A 16663-nucleotide genomic window follows, 5' to 3' on the forward strand; every position below is an offset into this window, starting at 1 on the left:
GATGCAATTTTGATTTCACACGATTTTCTGTTCACTGCTAAGGAAAAACCATCGGAAATCAGATCGAATATGTTGAAAATTGTCGATCTGACAGTAAATCTGTCATAAAATTGTATCATGTGTACCTGCCATTAGAACCTCTGCTCTGTCCCAACTTGTCTTTCACAATGAAGGACAACTGAATTGAGAGGATATGGAGGCTGCCATATTTATTTCCTTTTAAATATTACTAGTTGCCTGGCAGCGCTGCTGATCTATTTGGCTGCAGTAGAGTCTGAATCACACACCTGAAACAAGCATGCAGCTAATCCAGTCACACTTCAGTCAGAGGACCTGATCTGCATGCTTGTTCAGGGGCTGTGGCTAAAGTATTCGGGCCTGTGTACATTAGATATGTATTTGTGTGGATTTGCTGCACACCAATTTGCATATCAATGCATTTTGACGGGCCTGTTTCCATTATATGCTAAATTCACATTCTGGAAAAATCTGGACATCAGTGCTAAAAGTTTCTAGACGTCGCATGCAATTTTCACATCCATTTTCACATTTTTTTGTGCGTTTTCATTGTCTATAGAAATGAAAAACTGAAAGACACCTGAAAAAGACCAGCGATTACGCATGTAAAAAACGGAGGTATACGGATACAAATTTGCAATCCCATGTGATTTGGCATCCAGAAAATAGCATATGAATTTGCATGCTTCTAGTGGAAACAGGCCCCTATGCTGGGCATAAACGGCTCGATTTTGCCGCTCGATTCTCCCGCCCGATCGATTCCCAGCTCGATTCCGCAGGCGATTCTCTTATTTTCCGCTCGTTTTTCTTATCTTTTTCCACTGTCCTCAATGCGGAATCGAGCGCGGGAACGATCGGGCGGGAGATCGGACATCTCGGAAATGATCTATCGAGCCATCTAATCCGTGTATTCCCAACATTAGAGGCAGAGGATCCGCAGGACAGCCAGGCAATGTGCACACTTTAACCTGTTAGCAGTTTCAAACTAAATATTTCATTTGAAACTGTGCACTGTAAACCTCTGCCCATAAATCTCGCTTGGCTGACTAGTACAGCCAAACAAGCGGGCAAAAGGGAGCAGTTATTACCTGTTCTGGACAGCTTCTTCTCCTCCACTCGCGGCTCTGAACCTCCGACAGTTCTTCTGGGTCCTGGTCACATGATATGACGTGATCGGGATGCAGGAGACCGTGTCAGAGTGGTGGAAGGTGTCTTAGATCTTCCCTCTTCCCCTCATCAGGTGACGCTGTAACGCTGACACAGTCTCCTGGATCCCGATCACGTCATATCATGTGACCAGGACCCAGAAGACACGTCGGGGCTACATCGCCGCCGCAGTTGAGGAGAGAAGAAGCCGATCCAGCCATCCAGACAGGTAACTATAATTGCTATTACGTTTTACTTTATGTGGCTGCTACAAAGGTTAAAGGGAAATAAGTATGGCAGCCTTCATATCCCTATCACCTCTGGTTCTCTTTAAGTAGAATCAGTTACAACAACAGAAGGTCAATGTGCTGCTGTTTTCTTCAGTCTGCATACAAATTGTATGCGGCTTTATACTAGGCCAACCCAAAATGTCAGTATGTGCTTCTGATTGGCCAAATTCTATGTTCCATACTATCCACATACAATTGGCCTGCATGCCAGAAAACATAAGCTCTAATTCACCTTTTCTCGTATCAGAGCAGATTGTTATTCTACAGAAATCTGCATTCCTTTCAGTAATGGAAGAGTGCATTTCCCGCTAGTGTTTGCGTCGCCCCTTATATTAGACTGGCCATGTTAAGAGCAGGATTTCACGAATGCTCCGGCTGTCTAGGTAATATGCATGGCTATAAATCTCGCCCCATGTACCAGCTAAGCCATATACATTAAAGGACCACTATCGTGAAAAATGGTAACATTTAAAATCCATCTGTGTGACTATGTATAAAATGTACATTTGTTCCAGAATAATATGAGCTATACATTTTGTCCTATGTTGTCGCTTACAGTAAGCCGTAAAAGTTTGACAGATCTGACAGATTTTGGATTTTACATTTCCTCATGGGGGATTCTTAGGGTTTTCTTTGTTTTAAAACCCTTTATTGTATGGCAATTACTCAATCTAACAGCCAAAATAATGTGCAGTCAATTTGGGAAACCAGTAGGCATCTTTTTATACACACTTTTCAGGGTGTGTTTCTTGCAAAGAATAAAGGAAATACTAAGAATTCCCCATGAGGAGATGGGACTAATCCAAAATCTGTCTGCTCTTTCAGATTTTTACTGCTTACTTTAAGCGATGGCAACATAGGAGACAAGTTATTTATAGCTTACTTTACTCTGGGACAAATGTACATCTTATATTTATGTATTTTACGTTCTTCAGGATAGTTCTCCTATAATGGCGCTGTATAATGCGGGGGTTACTTAGTAAGCAGCACTTTGTACATTGCAGAGATGATGCAGTACAGGAAGTGATCCATACACCAGGGAGGATGCTCAGTCCATTAGGAGAAGTGCTTCACTTTTACAGCATACCTAGCGTCCGGACTAATATCCACTGGATCCCGAGTGCAAAGGAACGCTGGCCGTCTGACACACACCTACAACAACACAGAACGCCATTAGTGACATACAGCATGCAGGATAGTCATAGGAGAGTCACATGACACATTACATACACCCATCCCCCAGCTTATAACAGCTGTGTCAGTCCAACTTCACACACACAACTTCTTACTTCACTTGTGCATTGAACAGAGAAAGACGAGATCCTCTGTCAGTTTGTAACTGTGTCTGTATCTGTGCCCTGTTTGGGAAGCACTCTGCTCACTTCTCTGTCACACCATGGGTTTGAATTTAAGCACATGGGGCCATATGCAACTCACTTTTTCACTTACGTTTTCTCCCAGGAGATAATTTTTCATCTTCGATTTAAAATAATTTTCCAGCACTTTGTAACTAAAAAAGTACCAAAAAGTAGGTAAAAAGGTAATATCAAAGTTATTTTGAGTATTTTCTTGCTTGTTGGTGGCTTAAAGGGGAACTGAAGAGAGAGGTATATGGAGGCTGTCATGTTTATTTCCTTTTAGACAATACCAGTTGCCTGGCAGCCCTGCTGATCCTCTGCCTCTAGTACTATTAGCCATAGCCCCTGAACAAGCATGCAGCAGATCAGGTGTTTCAGTAGTTCAGACTTATAAGTCTGATCTGACAAGACTAGCTGCATGCTTGTTTCTGGTTTTAATCAGATACTACTGCAGAGAAATAGACCAGCAGGGCTGCCAGGCAACTGGTATTTATTAAAAGGAAATAAACAGGACAGCCTCCATATACCTCTCTCTTCAGTTCCCCTTTAAAAGGCATTTTATTGACACGTTTCAAAATATCACCTAGCAGAAAACTTTGGTGAAAAAAGTTAATTGCATGCAGGCCATGGTGTCACAACATGGTGCCACACTGAAGATCCAATAGAAGCTCCGCCTCCTCTTCCACTCTACCCAGAATGTTGTCAATGTTGTTTCCACCCATGCTGATTTATTTATCTACTTCCCCTGAACACTCTGTAAAATCACTCTATCAATACATCATAATAATATGGTAGAACATGACTATGGTAGAGGTTAGATTGTGAGCTCCTCTGAGGACAGTCAGTGACATGACTACAGTGGCTTGCAAAAGTATTCGGCCCCCTTGACATTTTCCACAATTTGTCACATTACTGCCACAAACATGAATCAATTTTATTGGAATTCCACGTGAAAAACCAATACAAAGTGGTGTACACATGAAAAGTGGAACGAAAATCATACATGATTCCAAACATTTTTTACAAATAAATATCTGAAAAGTGGGGTGTGCATATTTATTCAGCCCCCTTTGGTCTGAGTGCAGTCAGTTGCCCATAGACATTGCCTGATGAGTGCTAATGACTAAATAGAGTGCACGTGTGTGTAATCTAATGTCAGTGCAAATAGAGCTGCTCTGTGACGGCCTCAGAGGTTGTCTAAGAGAATATTGGGAGCAACAACACCATGAAGTCCAAAGAACACACCAGACAGGTCAGGGATAAAGTTACTGAGAAATTTAAAGCAGGCTTAGGCTACAAAAAGATTTCCAAAGCCTTGAACATCCCTTGGAGCACTGTTCAAGCGATCATTCAGAAATGGAAGGAGTATGGCACAACTGTAAACCTACCAAGACAAGGCTGTCCACCTAAACTCACAGGCCGAACAAGGAGAGCGCTGATCAGAAATGCAGTCAAGAGGCCCATGGTGACTCTGGACGAGCTGCAGAGATCTACAGCTCAGGAGGGGGAATCTGTCCATAGGACAACTATTAGTCCTGCACTGCACAAAGTTGGCCTTTATGGAAGAGTGGCAAGAAGAAAGCCATTGTTAACAGAAAAGCTTAAGAAGTCCCGTTTGCAGTTTGCCACAAACTATGTGGGGGACACAGCATGTGGAAGAAGGTGCTCTGGTCAGATGAGACCAAAATAGAACTTTTTGGCTAAAATGCAAAACGCTATTTGTGGCGGAAAACTAACAAGCTCTGGGGGTGCTTCTCTTCAGCATGGACAGGGAAGCTGGTCAGAGTTGATGGGAAAATGGGTGGAGCCAAATACAGGGCAATATTGGAAGAAAACCTCTTGGAGTCTGCAAAAGACTTGAGACTGGGGTGGAGGTTCACCTTCCAGCAGGACAACGACCCTAAACATAAAGCCAGGGCAAAAATGGAATGGTTTAACACAAAACATATCTATGTGTTAGAATGGCCCAGCCAAAGTCCAGATCTAAATCCAATCAAGAATCTGTGGCAAGATCTGAAAACTGCTGTTCACAAACGCTGTCCATCTGATCTGACTGAGCTGGAGCTGTTTTGCAAAGAAGAATGGGCAAGAATTTCAGTCTGTAGATGTGCACAGCTGGTAGAGACATACCCTAAAAGACTGGCAGCTGTAATTGCAGCAAAAGGTGGTTCTACAAAGTATTGAATAATTACGCACACCCACTTTGCAGTTATTTGTAAAAACATTTTTGGAATCATGTATGATTTTCGTTCCACTTCTCACGTGTACAACACTTTGTGTTGGTCTGTCACGTGGAATTCCAATAAAATTGATTCATGTTTGTGGCAGTAATGTTACAAAATGTGAAAAACTTCAAGGGGGCCGAATACTTTTGCAAGCCACGGTATGTACTCTGTAAAGTGCCACAGAAGATGTCAGTGCTATATAAGTACATAATAATATGATAGGACATATAATAGAATAAGGGCCAACAGATTTTGAATACTATAAACAGATTGGGCATGATTGAAGCCTCTTGCACACTACATGAAATTCCGTTTTTTTTTTGTTTTTTTTTTAATACGATGTGATTTTTTTCAATTGGATCGTATAAAAAAAATCAGACTCTTGGGAAGTGTGCAAGAGGCCTCACAAAGCTTTTTCACCTTATCTATGTTACATTTTTAAGCTCCCAAAGAGCAAAAATATTATATAATTAAGGCAGTTAGGAAAAGTAATATTGAAATGAAGTTAATCAGGAACAACTTACTTTGAGTGAGTGATTACTTTGCTTGTAAATGTGCTGAAAGGCTATTTTTTATCAATTAGGCGATAAATAAGTAATTTATGAGAAGTTTTGTGAATACAGCCCACTGTGTAGGTAAGCCCTCACACTACATGGCGGTGATACAATTAGCCAGTGATTGGTCAATCAAAATTGCATGTGTATATGCATCTTTATACCTTCTTTCCATGGACGGCTGAACTGTTAGTTTGTCAGTGAGTTCAGCCACAAGTGCCATACATCTGCAGTTACATGCGTTTGGTAACATCACACGTGTCACTTTTGATACCTGGCTTTATTACCTGCCGTGTTAAGATGCAACTACATGGGCGGTAGGGTCACGCCCAGTCAGTGGACAGGAAGCAGCTGACAGGCGGTGAATTCACTACCTCTATCTGCTTATGTAAGGCCTCTTTCACACGGGCAGCTGGCAGGCAGTGAATTCAGCGCCTGTCAGCTGCTCTCCTGCACCGACTGGGTGCTTGTTAGCAGTTGGTACCGGCACTGTACAGGCAGCCATCCATAGTCACATCTGAACGCGGCTGCAGCCATGCTCAGGCTCAACATTTCATAGTCCTCTGCTGCCCTCTAACACCAGCACGTGTCAGCGCTTGACTCATGTGGTGTTACAATGACTGCAATTCAGCTGAATTTAAATTACACCTGAATTGCACTGGTGGGTGGCAGACGGCAAGCGCACAGTTCTGTAGTGTATCTGAATGAGGCCTAAAAAGAGGCTTAAAGAGACTCTGTAACAAATTTTTCAGCCTTAGTTCTTCTATCCTATAAGTTCCTATGCCTGTTCTAATCTGCTCTGGCTACTGCAGTCTTTCCTAACTGCACTGTCTCTGTAATAAATTAATGTATCTTTCCTCTGTCCTGTTTGTCGGGCTAAAGCTTGATTGTGTGGAATGTGCAGGGCTGCTTGTGATTGGTAGAAGCGATACACACCCTCTGCAGGCCCCCTGCATACTCTGAATGACTCACACTCTATGCTTAGCTGAGCCTATTAGAAGCTGGTTAGTTTGTTTGTAAACACTGCCTAAAACTGTTAATTACAAGCCAGGATTGCAGCAGAGAGTGGCAGAAACAGCACAGAGGGGCACAGGAGAAAATAATGAATAGAATGGTATGCTTTTTATTGTAAGAATATTAGAGTACAGATTCTCTTTAAAGGGGAATGGTCGCGGAAATCCTAAAATTTAAAACACATACAAATTACAAATAAGAAGTACATTTCTCCTAGAGTAAAATGAGCCATAAATTTATTTATTTATTTATTGTATTTATAAAGCGCCAACATATTACTTTTCTCCTATGTTGCTGTCACTTACAGTAAGTAGTAGAAATCTGACATTACTGACAGATTTTGGACTAGCTCATCTTCACATAGGGGGGTTCTCAGGATTTTCTTTATTTTTAAAAGCACTTAGTGAATGGCAGTTGCTCCGTCCAACTGCCAAAATAGTGTGCAGCGAGCAGGGAGGCTGGCCAGCATCTTTGTATTAATCATTTTCAGGGAATGTCTTTATAAAGAATAAATGCCATTCTGAGAATCCCCTGTAAAGAGATGGACTAGCCCAAATCCTGTCAGTAATGACAGATTTCTACTACCTACTGTGATAGCAATATAGGAGAAAAGTAATTTATGGCTCATTTTACTCTGGGAGAAATGTACTTCTTATTTGTATGTGTTTTAAATTTTAAGATTTTCGCGATGGTTCCTCTTTAAGGGCTGATTCACACTACAAGAGCTCTTTAAATGCCTGAGATTTTAAAAGCTCTTGCTAATGCAATGCTATGGTGGAATTTTACAAAATCACATTGCTCCAGTGTGAACACACACATAGGATAACATTAGTGAGAGCTTTTAAAATCACAAAGCGCTCAGAAAAGCTCTTGTAGTGTGACCTAGCCCTAAGAAACAAGCGAGGCACAGAGAACAGTCCTGGGTATCTTTGCCCAATGCTCCATACTGTTGCCAAGATAATGTTTATTTATAAGCATTAAATAATGTCTTGGAATAATTTGCCAAACACCAGGGTGCTATTGTCAAAGTGCAAACATATTAAGGGGAACCTGATTTTGTACTATCTATACTAGGGATACGACATATGATAACGCACACATATGTATACTTGTGTTAGGCCCCTTTCACATGGGTGGCTGTGCTGCACATTTGCCGAGCAGTACAGCCTCCCGTTTGCCGCCCACCAGAGGAATTTAGGTGCAATTTAAATACAGCCGAATTGCAGCAGTTGTAACACCATGCGTGTCAATTGTTGACACGCTTGGTGTTACTAGACGATGACGGAATGCAACATGTCAATTCTCTGTGGAGGGGCCATCTGTATGAAAAGGCCCTTATGTAAGTTAAAAACCACTTGCGGACCAGATGGCTCTGGCCGCTTTAAGACCAGAGACGTCTATGCCCTTTTAAGCATGATTGGTTTACAGCAATCACAGGGTCAACAGCCAATCAAATTGGCCTCCTGCCCGATGTAGGGAGGTTTAGCTTGACAGCAGAGCGAGTGATTGCAGCAACACAAACAGCGGTGGGAATGGCGAGCCCGAGCAGGCGGCGGTGAGTGAAATCTATGCCCTGGCAGGAATAACGGCACACAAACAGGGCGTCGATTTAAAGAGAGTCTGAAGCGAGAATAAATCTCGCTTCAGACCTCATAAATAGCAGGGGCATGTGTGCCACTGCTAAAACGCTGCTATCCCGCCGCTTAATGGGGGTCCCTAATCCCCCAAATCCCCTCGGTGCAGCGGGGGAGCGCTTCCTGGTTGGGGCAGGGCTAACCGCCGCAGCCCTGCCCCATGCGCGTCTGTCAGCGCGTATCTAGGCCTCTCCCCCGCCCCTCTCAGTCTTCCTTCACTGAGAGGGGCGGGGGAGAGGCGGCGATGCGCTGCTGATAGACGCGACTGGAGGCAGGGCTGCGGCGGTTAGCCCTGCCTCCAGGAGCGACCAAATGTACGACCAAGTCGTGCGGGAGGATTTGGGGGTGAAGGGACCCCCGTTTAGCGGCACGATAGCGGCGGTTTAGCAGGGGCACACATGCCCCTGCTAACTTTGAGCTCTGAAGCGAGATTTATTCTCGCTTCAGAGTGTCTTTAAATCCCCGGCATCCAGAAGACCTTAAACATAAAATTCACTACAGAAGCAGGTATTATTGCTTTTTTGCAGCCTTGGTGTGGACCAGGTGCTACCACTCCTATCTAACGGTCACCACCTGGCAGTGTGGGGCAGATGCTGGGTCTGTCCATTTCCAACCTGAATATACAGTATTTGCATACAGCTAGAATGGAATTTGCCTTCTTAGCATATGATTGGTGCTCGCTATCAGCCAATGGCATGCCTGCTTGTTGAGGGGGGATGTGCTCTTACCGTAGTGTTGCAGTGAGTGCAGGAATACTGCAGAGGAACGTGAACAGTATGACGGAGAATATAAACACCAGAAGCAGCGACATGTTATGACAGGAAGACAAACATTTCTCCACCGTGGCCTCGCCACCTGTTGCTGAGACGTTGGACACCACGCAGCTGCAATTCTTGTAAACCTGTAAGAAAAAAAGATTATTTCCAAATGAAAGCATTATTGATTAACATGAAAATTTACTTGGCCACACACAATACAGTTTTTATATTTCTGTTCAATTCAAGAATTTCAATACATTTTTCTGATCGATTATAACATTAAAAAAAATTTAAGTAAGGACACACTAAGGGGCGGGGGGGGGAAGCGGGGCTGACAAAGGCTTACAATCTAAAGGGTGGGGGAGGGACACATACGGTAGGGTTGTGGAAAAGGTGGTTGACTGAGAGAGTAATGCTTCATACACACTTGAGATAACAGTCTTTGGAAAATGAAAGATCACAGACCAATTTTACCCCATTCCATATAGTATGAGAGACATACTCTACACAGTCTTTTCTATGGAGCTGAACTCCCCATCAGATAAAATCTTTGCAAGATGCTGCACACACAGATGCCCGTACACACTCAAAAGATCATTATCTGCAAAAGATCTGTTCCTGCAAAATATCCATTCCTGCAAAATGCATTCATAGTCTATGAGATCTGCAGATCATCATACACACCTTGTTTAACAGACTTCATCTGCATATCTGGCAATCATCTGCAGATCTGAAAATCCACCCTGGTGAATCTGATCTGCAGATAATTGTCTGTTAAACCAAGTGTGTATGATGATCTGCAGATCTCATAGACTATGAATGCATTTTGCAGGAATGGATATTTTGCAGGAACAGATCTTTTGCAGATAATGATCTTTTGAATGTGTACGGGCATCTTTGTGTGCAGCATCTTGCAAAGATTTTATCTGATGGGGAGTGCAGGTCCATAGAATAGACTGTGTAGAGTATGGCTCTCATACTACATGGAAGGGGGTAAAATTAGTCTGTGATCTTGCCTTTTCCAAAGACTTTTATCTCAAGTGTGTATGAAGCATTAGAGTGTGGTAGATGTGGGGTAGGCCATTTTAAAGAAATGTGTTTCATAAAGACTGATCAGTAAAACCTGCTCAACTTTCAATGAAAAAAATGGGACATTCGATCAGATTTCTCAAATGAATAAGAAGAAAAGCTCTTTATTTTTCTGCACAATTGATCGTTTTAATTGAATTGCCATAAAATTGGATCATTTTATTGTATCGTGTGTTGTTGCCTTTTCACTTGGACTACTACTCTACACCAGTAGATACTGAATAAAGCTAGACTAGCCATACATGCACAGATTTTCCCCCAATTGTCTGGAAGGATTGATTCTTCTCTGAAAGGAGTTAATTTCTTCCATACACTGTCAAGCAACTTTCAATAGATTGCACTGTGCAATGTTATGGGCAGCCAATAGACCACAGCCCCGTCCCTGATAGACCATTGAAATCAAATCACAGTAAACCCGTGTATTATGGAAAACTGCTCTAAACGTGGTCATAAGCGATATAATAAAAACCTGTTTTAAATTTTATTAAAAAAATGGTTATTTGTCCAGAAAAAATGTATTTTTTTCAGAAAATGTGAATGGTGTAAATCTCTTGATTTTTTTTTATACAATTATTTTCTGGGGAGTTTTCGATCATTTTTTTCATAATTGGAGAAAAATGTAATATGTGTGTGAGTGCTGCATAGATTTTTCCCCAGTTACAATCAATGGTAAAAAACAATCTTCATTCTCAAATTAAAAAAATATAAAAATGTAACATGTGGCCACCTTAATGTAAACCTGGGATGAGTCTCGGATCAAACAGATACTTAAGAAGAGGGAGGTCTCTGGATCAGTAGAGGCTCACCACGCCAGCCAGCTCACCACTGCCCGGGCCCCTCCTGAAGATCGCAGCCGAGCTCCGCCTCATGTATGAGCGTGGCTGCTTCTGCGCAGTAGCACATGCACAAGTTGCTATGGCTTACTGTGAAGGCACCACCATGCTTGTGTAGCCACAGTATGGCTCTCTTGTCAGATTTCTTTCAGGGGTCCACGATCAGCAACGGGGGTCCGGAGGACAGCATGGGAAGCCGCTGCAGCTTCCAGAGGCAGATGTGTTTTTTGACCTGAGATCCATCACGGCTACACCTTAAAGGGAACCTGAGGTGAGGGACATAAGGAGGCTGACATATTTATTTGTGTATAAACAATGATCATTGCCTGGCTGTCCCCATAATCCTCTGCCTCTAATACAATTAGCCATAGACCCTGAACAAGCATGCAGATCAGGTGTTTCTGACAAAAATATGACAAGATTAGCTGCATACTTGTTTCAGATTTGTGATTCAGACACTAATGCAGCCAAAGAGATCAGCAGGGTGGCTAGGCAACTGGTATTGCTTAAAAGGAAATGAATATGGCAGCCTCCCTTTCACTCTCACCTTGGGTTCCTTTTAAAGGATACCTTAGCGCTAAATTAAAAAAGGATGCCTAATGTGTGTATGGGGAGCTGTGCGGATCCTTACCGCACCACCTGTGCCCCGGCGTCTCCCTCCATTGGCCAGTAATAATCCAATTCTTCTTCTTGGATGGTGACCTCCGACCCGGACATACTGCACAGTATGTCCGCGCTCCCCGGGGATGCCATATGACGTTGGCGTGGTCGCAATGAGCCCTATCAGACATACTGCGCAGGCAAAGCACAGTGTGTCTAGGTTGGAGGTCACCGACACCGCCAACCAGGAAGAAGACTTATTTTATTTATAGTATTTATAAAGCGCCAACATATTACGCAGCGCTGCACATTAATTAGGGTTACAGACAATAATTAGGGGTTGCATACAGCAATATGACAATACAGGAATACATGCACAGCACAGTATGAGTACAAGGTAATGCTTGGTCACTGGATGGGCGCATGGAGATTAGGCAAGTTGAGTTCACTCAGATCCATAGGATGGGTGTACGGTAATGAAGGTGCATGAACAGGTAGGAGACACAAGGAGGAGGACCCTGCCTAAAGGCTTACAATCTAGAGGGAGAGGTAGGGACATGCAAGGTATGGAACCAGAGTTCAGCTGTGGGTTTAGAGCACTAGTGAGGGGGGTAGACCAGAATAAAAAGGCCAGTTTTGAAGGTCTTCTTGCAGATGTTGAAGGAGGGGGAAACTGTAATGGGAGGAGGTAGGGAGTTCCATAGTGTTGGAGCAGCTCTTGAGAAGTCCTGGAGGCGTGCATGGGATTGGGTAAGGCGGGGGGCAGTCAGGCGTAGGTTAATTGGAGGAGCGGAGTGAGCGGTTAGGTGTGTACCTCTGGGTAAGATTGGAAATGTAGGTTAGGCAGGTTTTGTGGACAGATTTGTGGGCCAGACACAGTAACTTGAATCTGATTCTGGATTGGACAGGAAGCCAGTGGAGGGATTCAAAGAGGGGAACTTCTGTGCTGGAGCGATGGGAGGAGTGGATAATTCTGGCTGCCGCATTCATGCTGGACTGCAGCGGGGCAATTTTGAGTCATATGGAGACGAGACAGAAGGGCGTTGCAGTAGTCAAGCCAGGAAATTATGAGGACATGGATGAGGAGTTTGGTGGTGACAGAGGTCAGGAAAGGGCAGATCTTGCAGATGTTAGGGAGGTGGAAGTTGCAGGACTTTGTGAGGTTTTGGATGTGGGGGGTGAAGGAGAGTGCGGAGTCCAGGGTGACACCCAGACAGCGAGCGATTCGTAGTGTGGTTAACAGTGACATTCACATCTGGGAGGGTCAGGGATGGCCGGGGTGGGAAGATCATAAATTCTGTTTTGTCCAGGTTTAGTTTCAGAAACCTAGCAGACATCCAGTAGGAGATGGCTGATAGGCAGGAGGGGACCTTGTCCATGGTAGTCGTGGATAGGTCAGGGGTGTGGAGGTAGATCTGGGTGTCATCTGCATACAGATGATAGTTAAAACCCATGGATAAGATAACCTTGCCAATGGAGGATGTGTATAGGGAGAACAGTAGGGGGCCAAGGACTGAGCCTTGGGGTAGTACAGTGGCCTGCTTGAAGTCTGAGGGGAAGGTGCCTGTGGATAGGCTGAGGTTAAACAGGGCAGTGAGGCCTGGGGCCAAATCCGGAAAGTGAGGACGGAGTAAGTCAGAAGAGACTGGGTTAAGGGGGGAGGTAGTGGTATGGGAAGTATGCAGTAGGTGCTTGACTTCCTCAATGGTAGTAGGACTGAAAGAGGTGAGGGGAGGATAGGATGGAGGAGGAGCTGGATGAGAGGTGAGGATTGAAGGCTTGATATTTTATGACGAATGGAGACAATTTTGTTGGTGAAGTGGGTGGGTAAATCTGTGGCAGAGAGGGTGGAAATGGAGGGTGGGGGGTTGGGTTTAAGCAGGGAGTTGAAAGTGGCAAAGAGACACCGGAGGTTGGAAGCTTGAGCTCCGATAAGCTTGGTGAAGTATTCCTGCTTTGCATCAGCAAGGGCAGTGTGGAAATGTAGCAGGTTAGCCTTATACTGTAGAAAATCCTGATTAAGTTGAGTTTTCCTCAATTTCCGTTCATTGGCGTGTTACCCTCTGGAGGTTGCAAGTATGGGTAGTGCGCCACGGCTGGGGGTTAGGGGGGCGGTTGCGACAAAATATTGGGGAAGCAACTTCCTCTAGGGCCGAATAGAGGGTTTGACGATACTGAGATGCAGCAAGATTAGGACAGGTTTGGGTGGGGAGAGAGGAGAGGGAATGGAGGGGATCGGCTAGGACACTAGGGTTGAGCTGACGTAGATCTCGCTGCCATCGACCAGGTGGGTGGGCGGGTGGGTGGGTAGGTGCCTTCTGTGAGAAGGTTGCAGTACTGAGTAGCCGGGTCACAATGGAGTTGTTAGGTTCATCGATGGGAATGTTGAAATCCCCAAGGATGATGGTGGGGAGGTCGGATGAGAGGATGTGTGGGAGCCAGGAGGCAAGGTTGTCGAGAAAGGGAGGCATTGAACAGAGGGCGATATAAGACTGCAACAATGGCTGGGAGGGGATTGTAGAGGCGGATGGTGTGAGCCTCGAATGATGTAAATTGTAGCGAGGGAGGTGGGGTGAGGACACGGAAGGTGCAGGATGGGGAGAGGAGAAGACATACCCCTCCTCCAGTCCTGTTGTCTGGTCTGGGCGGTGTGTCTCTGAGGTGAAGACCACCATAGGAGAGGGCAGCTTCTGCGACAGAGTCCGAGGAGGTGAGCCATGTCTCTGTGAGTGCGAGGATGGTGAGGGTTTTGGAGATGAAGAGGTCGTGGACTGCTGTAAGTTTATTGCGGACAGATCTGACATTCCATAGACCGCAGGGTAGGGGGAGCATGTGTTTGTGGGATGGATGGATGGAAATGAGGTGGGGCGAAGATGGATGTTCGGGTTATTTGTGGACAGAATGCTGTGAGGTGTGTGAAGCAAGTCAGCTGGGGATGCTTGTCTGGCAGCAAGCTGTGGCCCAGGATTAGGTGATATATCACCAACTTGCAAGTAAGAGGAGGGAAAGAGTGAGCAAATAGGAATGGGATTTAAATGTTTGGGAGTTTTTTGAGACTTGAATTATTACTGGAGAATGGAGAGAGATGTCAGGGCACAGGAGATGCGGTAAGGATTCTTACAGCTCCCCATACACATTAGGCATCCTTTTTTCATTTAAAGGGACACTTAAGTCAAACAAAAAAAAATGAGTTTTACTCACCTAGGGCTTCCAATAGTCCCCTGCAGCTGTCCAGTGCCCTCGCCGTCTCCCTCCGATCCTCCTGGCCCCGCCGGCAGCCACTTCCTGTTTCGGTGACAGGAGCTGACAGGCTGGGGACGCGAGTGATTCTTCGCGTTCCCAGACACATTAGCACCCTCTATGCTGCTATATGGTATATGATATATGCTATAGCAGCATAGATGGCGATATTGTGGCCAGGAACAAGAAGAATCACTCGCGTCCCCAGCCTGTCAGCTCCTGTCACTGAAACAGGAAATGGCTGCCGGCGGGGCCAGGAGGATCGGATGGAGACGGCGAGGGCACCGGACAGCTGCAGGGGGCTATTGGAAGCCCCAGGTGAGTAAAAGTCATTTTTTTTTTGTTTGACTTAAGTGTCCCTTTAATTTAGTGCTAAGGTATCCTTTAGGCTACTTTCACAGCAAGATGTTGCGTTTTAGGGAACGTTATGGTCGCATAACGTGCCCCTAATGCAACGCCTGGTGGTGCTGGATGTGGACGTCAGACTGAGCCGCATTGTGCAGCTCACTCTGGCGTCCGTGATGCGTCCTCTTGGACGCATGCGGCATCACGTGGTGCCGCCAGCCAATCGCCACACAGAGCGGCCGCTCCAGGAAGTAAACCCTACACGTCACACCGTGCAGTGAATATTAATTAGCCATGTGCCTAGCCGCTCTCTCCTCCTCCCCAACATTACTGAGCATGTGCAAGCAGTCTATTGCGGCTTAGCCGCGTATAAAGTACTGCATGCAGTACGTTCTCTTGAGGTGCAGCGTTACAATGTAACGCAACGTGGGCACTGTGAATAGCACATTGATTTTTCATTACTGTGCAGTGGGGTGCGTGACAGGCTGCTCTAACGTGCGCCTGTAATGTCCCACTGTGAAAGCAGCCTTAAAGTGAACCTAAAGCCGGTAAAAAAATATTGAGATTAACTCACCTGGGGCCTCCCTCAGCCCCCAGCAGCCGATCGGTGCCCTCGCAGCTCCGCTTCGATGTCCCAGGACCCGCCGGCGAGCAATTTCGGTTTCGCCGTCACCGGCCGACAGGCATGGGAACGCGAGTGATTGTTCGCGTTCCCAGCCTGTATATCTCCCCCTATGCTGCTATTGCGGCCAGGAGGTCGCAATAGCAGCATAGGGGGCGATATACAGGCTGGGAACGCGAACAATCACTCGCGTTCCCGTGCCTGTCGGCCGGTGAAACCGGAAGTGCTCGCCGGCGGGTCCTGGGACATCGGAGCGGAGCTGCGAGGGCACCGATCGGCTGCTGGGGGCTGAGGGAGGCCCCAGGTGAGTTAATCTCATTTTTTTTTACCGGCTTTAGGTTCACTTTAACCTCTTGACGACCAGCTAACGCCGATTGGCGTAAACTGGTCGTCTGCGGGTTACCATGGAAACGGCCGCTCGATCGAGCGGCCTTTCCATGTCAGTTCACGGAGGGTGTCTCCGTGAACAGCCGGAGAGCCGCCGATAGCGGCTCGCCGGCAAAATGTAAACAGGCGGGGAAGAAATCCCCGCTGTTTACATCATACGGCGCTGCTGCGCAGCAGCGCCGTAAGTCAGATCGGCGATCCCCGGCCTCTGATTGGCCGGGGATCGCCGCCATATGATAGGCTGAAGCCTATCCCACAATGCGCAGGACGGTTATCCGTCCTGCGCAGCCCAGCAAGGGAGAGGGAGGTAAGGGGAGGGAGGGAGCGCACAAAACGCTGCGGAGGGGGGCTTTGAGGAGCCCCCCCCCGCTACCCACTAATGGCCGGCGGCGATCAGACCCCCCCAGCAGGACATCCCCCTAGTGGGGAAAAAAGGGGGGTAGTCTGATCGCCCTGCTGCACTGCTGATCGGTGCTGCGGGCTGTAGAGCCCACGCAGCACCGATCAGTAAAAATTCCCCTGGTCGGCAAGTGGTTAAGGATGTGGGTTA

General features: G+C 45.9%; 2 protein-coding genes across 36 annotated transcripts in view; one reads left to right on the forward strand and one right to left on the reverse strand.

Moving 5' to 3' along the window:
- The window catches only part of GATA5 (GATA binding protein 5), a 2064317-nt gene that overhangs the window by 1176328 nt on the left and 871326 nt on the right, over positions 1 to 16663 (forward strand). The window lies entirely within an intron of this gene.
- SLCO4A1 (solute carrier organic anion transporter family member 4A1) overlaps positions 1 to 16663 on the reverse strand; it is a 113046-nt gene that overhangs the window by 3764 nt on the left and 92619 nt on the right. For both annotated transcript variants that reach the window (XM_068262887.1, XM_068262888.1), the window contains exons 9-10: positions 8968 to 9140; positions 2542 to 2606 (exon numbers count right to left, since the gene is read on the reverse strand). In XM_068262887.1, coding sequence (XP_068118988.1) covers positions 2542 to 2606; positions 8968 to 9140 — 238 coding nt within the window. The remainder of the gene's footprint in view (positions 1 to 2541; positions 2607 to 8967; positions 9141 to 16663) is intronic.

Source organism: Hyperolius riggenbachi, chromosome 12 (genome assembly GCF_040937935.1).
Source record: "Hyperolius riggenbachi isolate aHypRig1 chromosome 12, aHypRig1.pri, whole genome shotgun sequence".
In the NCBI taxonomy this organism is placed as follows: domain Eukaryota; kingdom Metazoa; phylum Chordata; class Amphibia; order Anura; family Hyperoliidae; genus Hyperolius; species Hyperolius riggenbachi.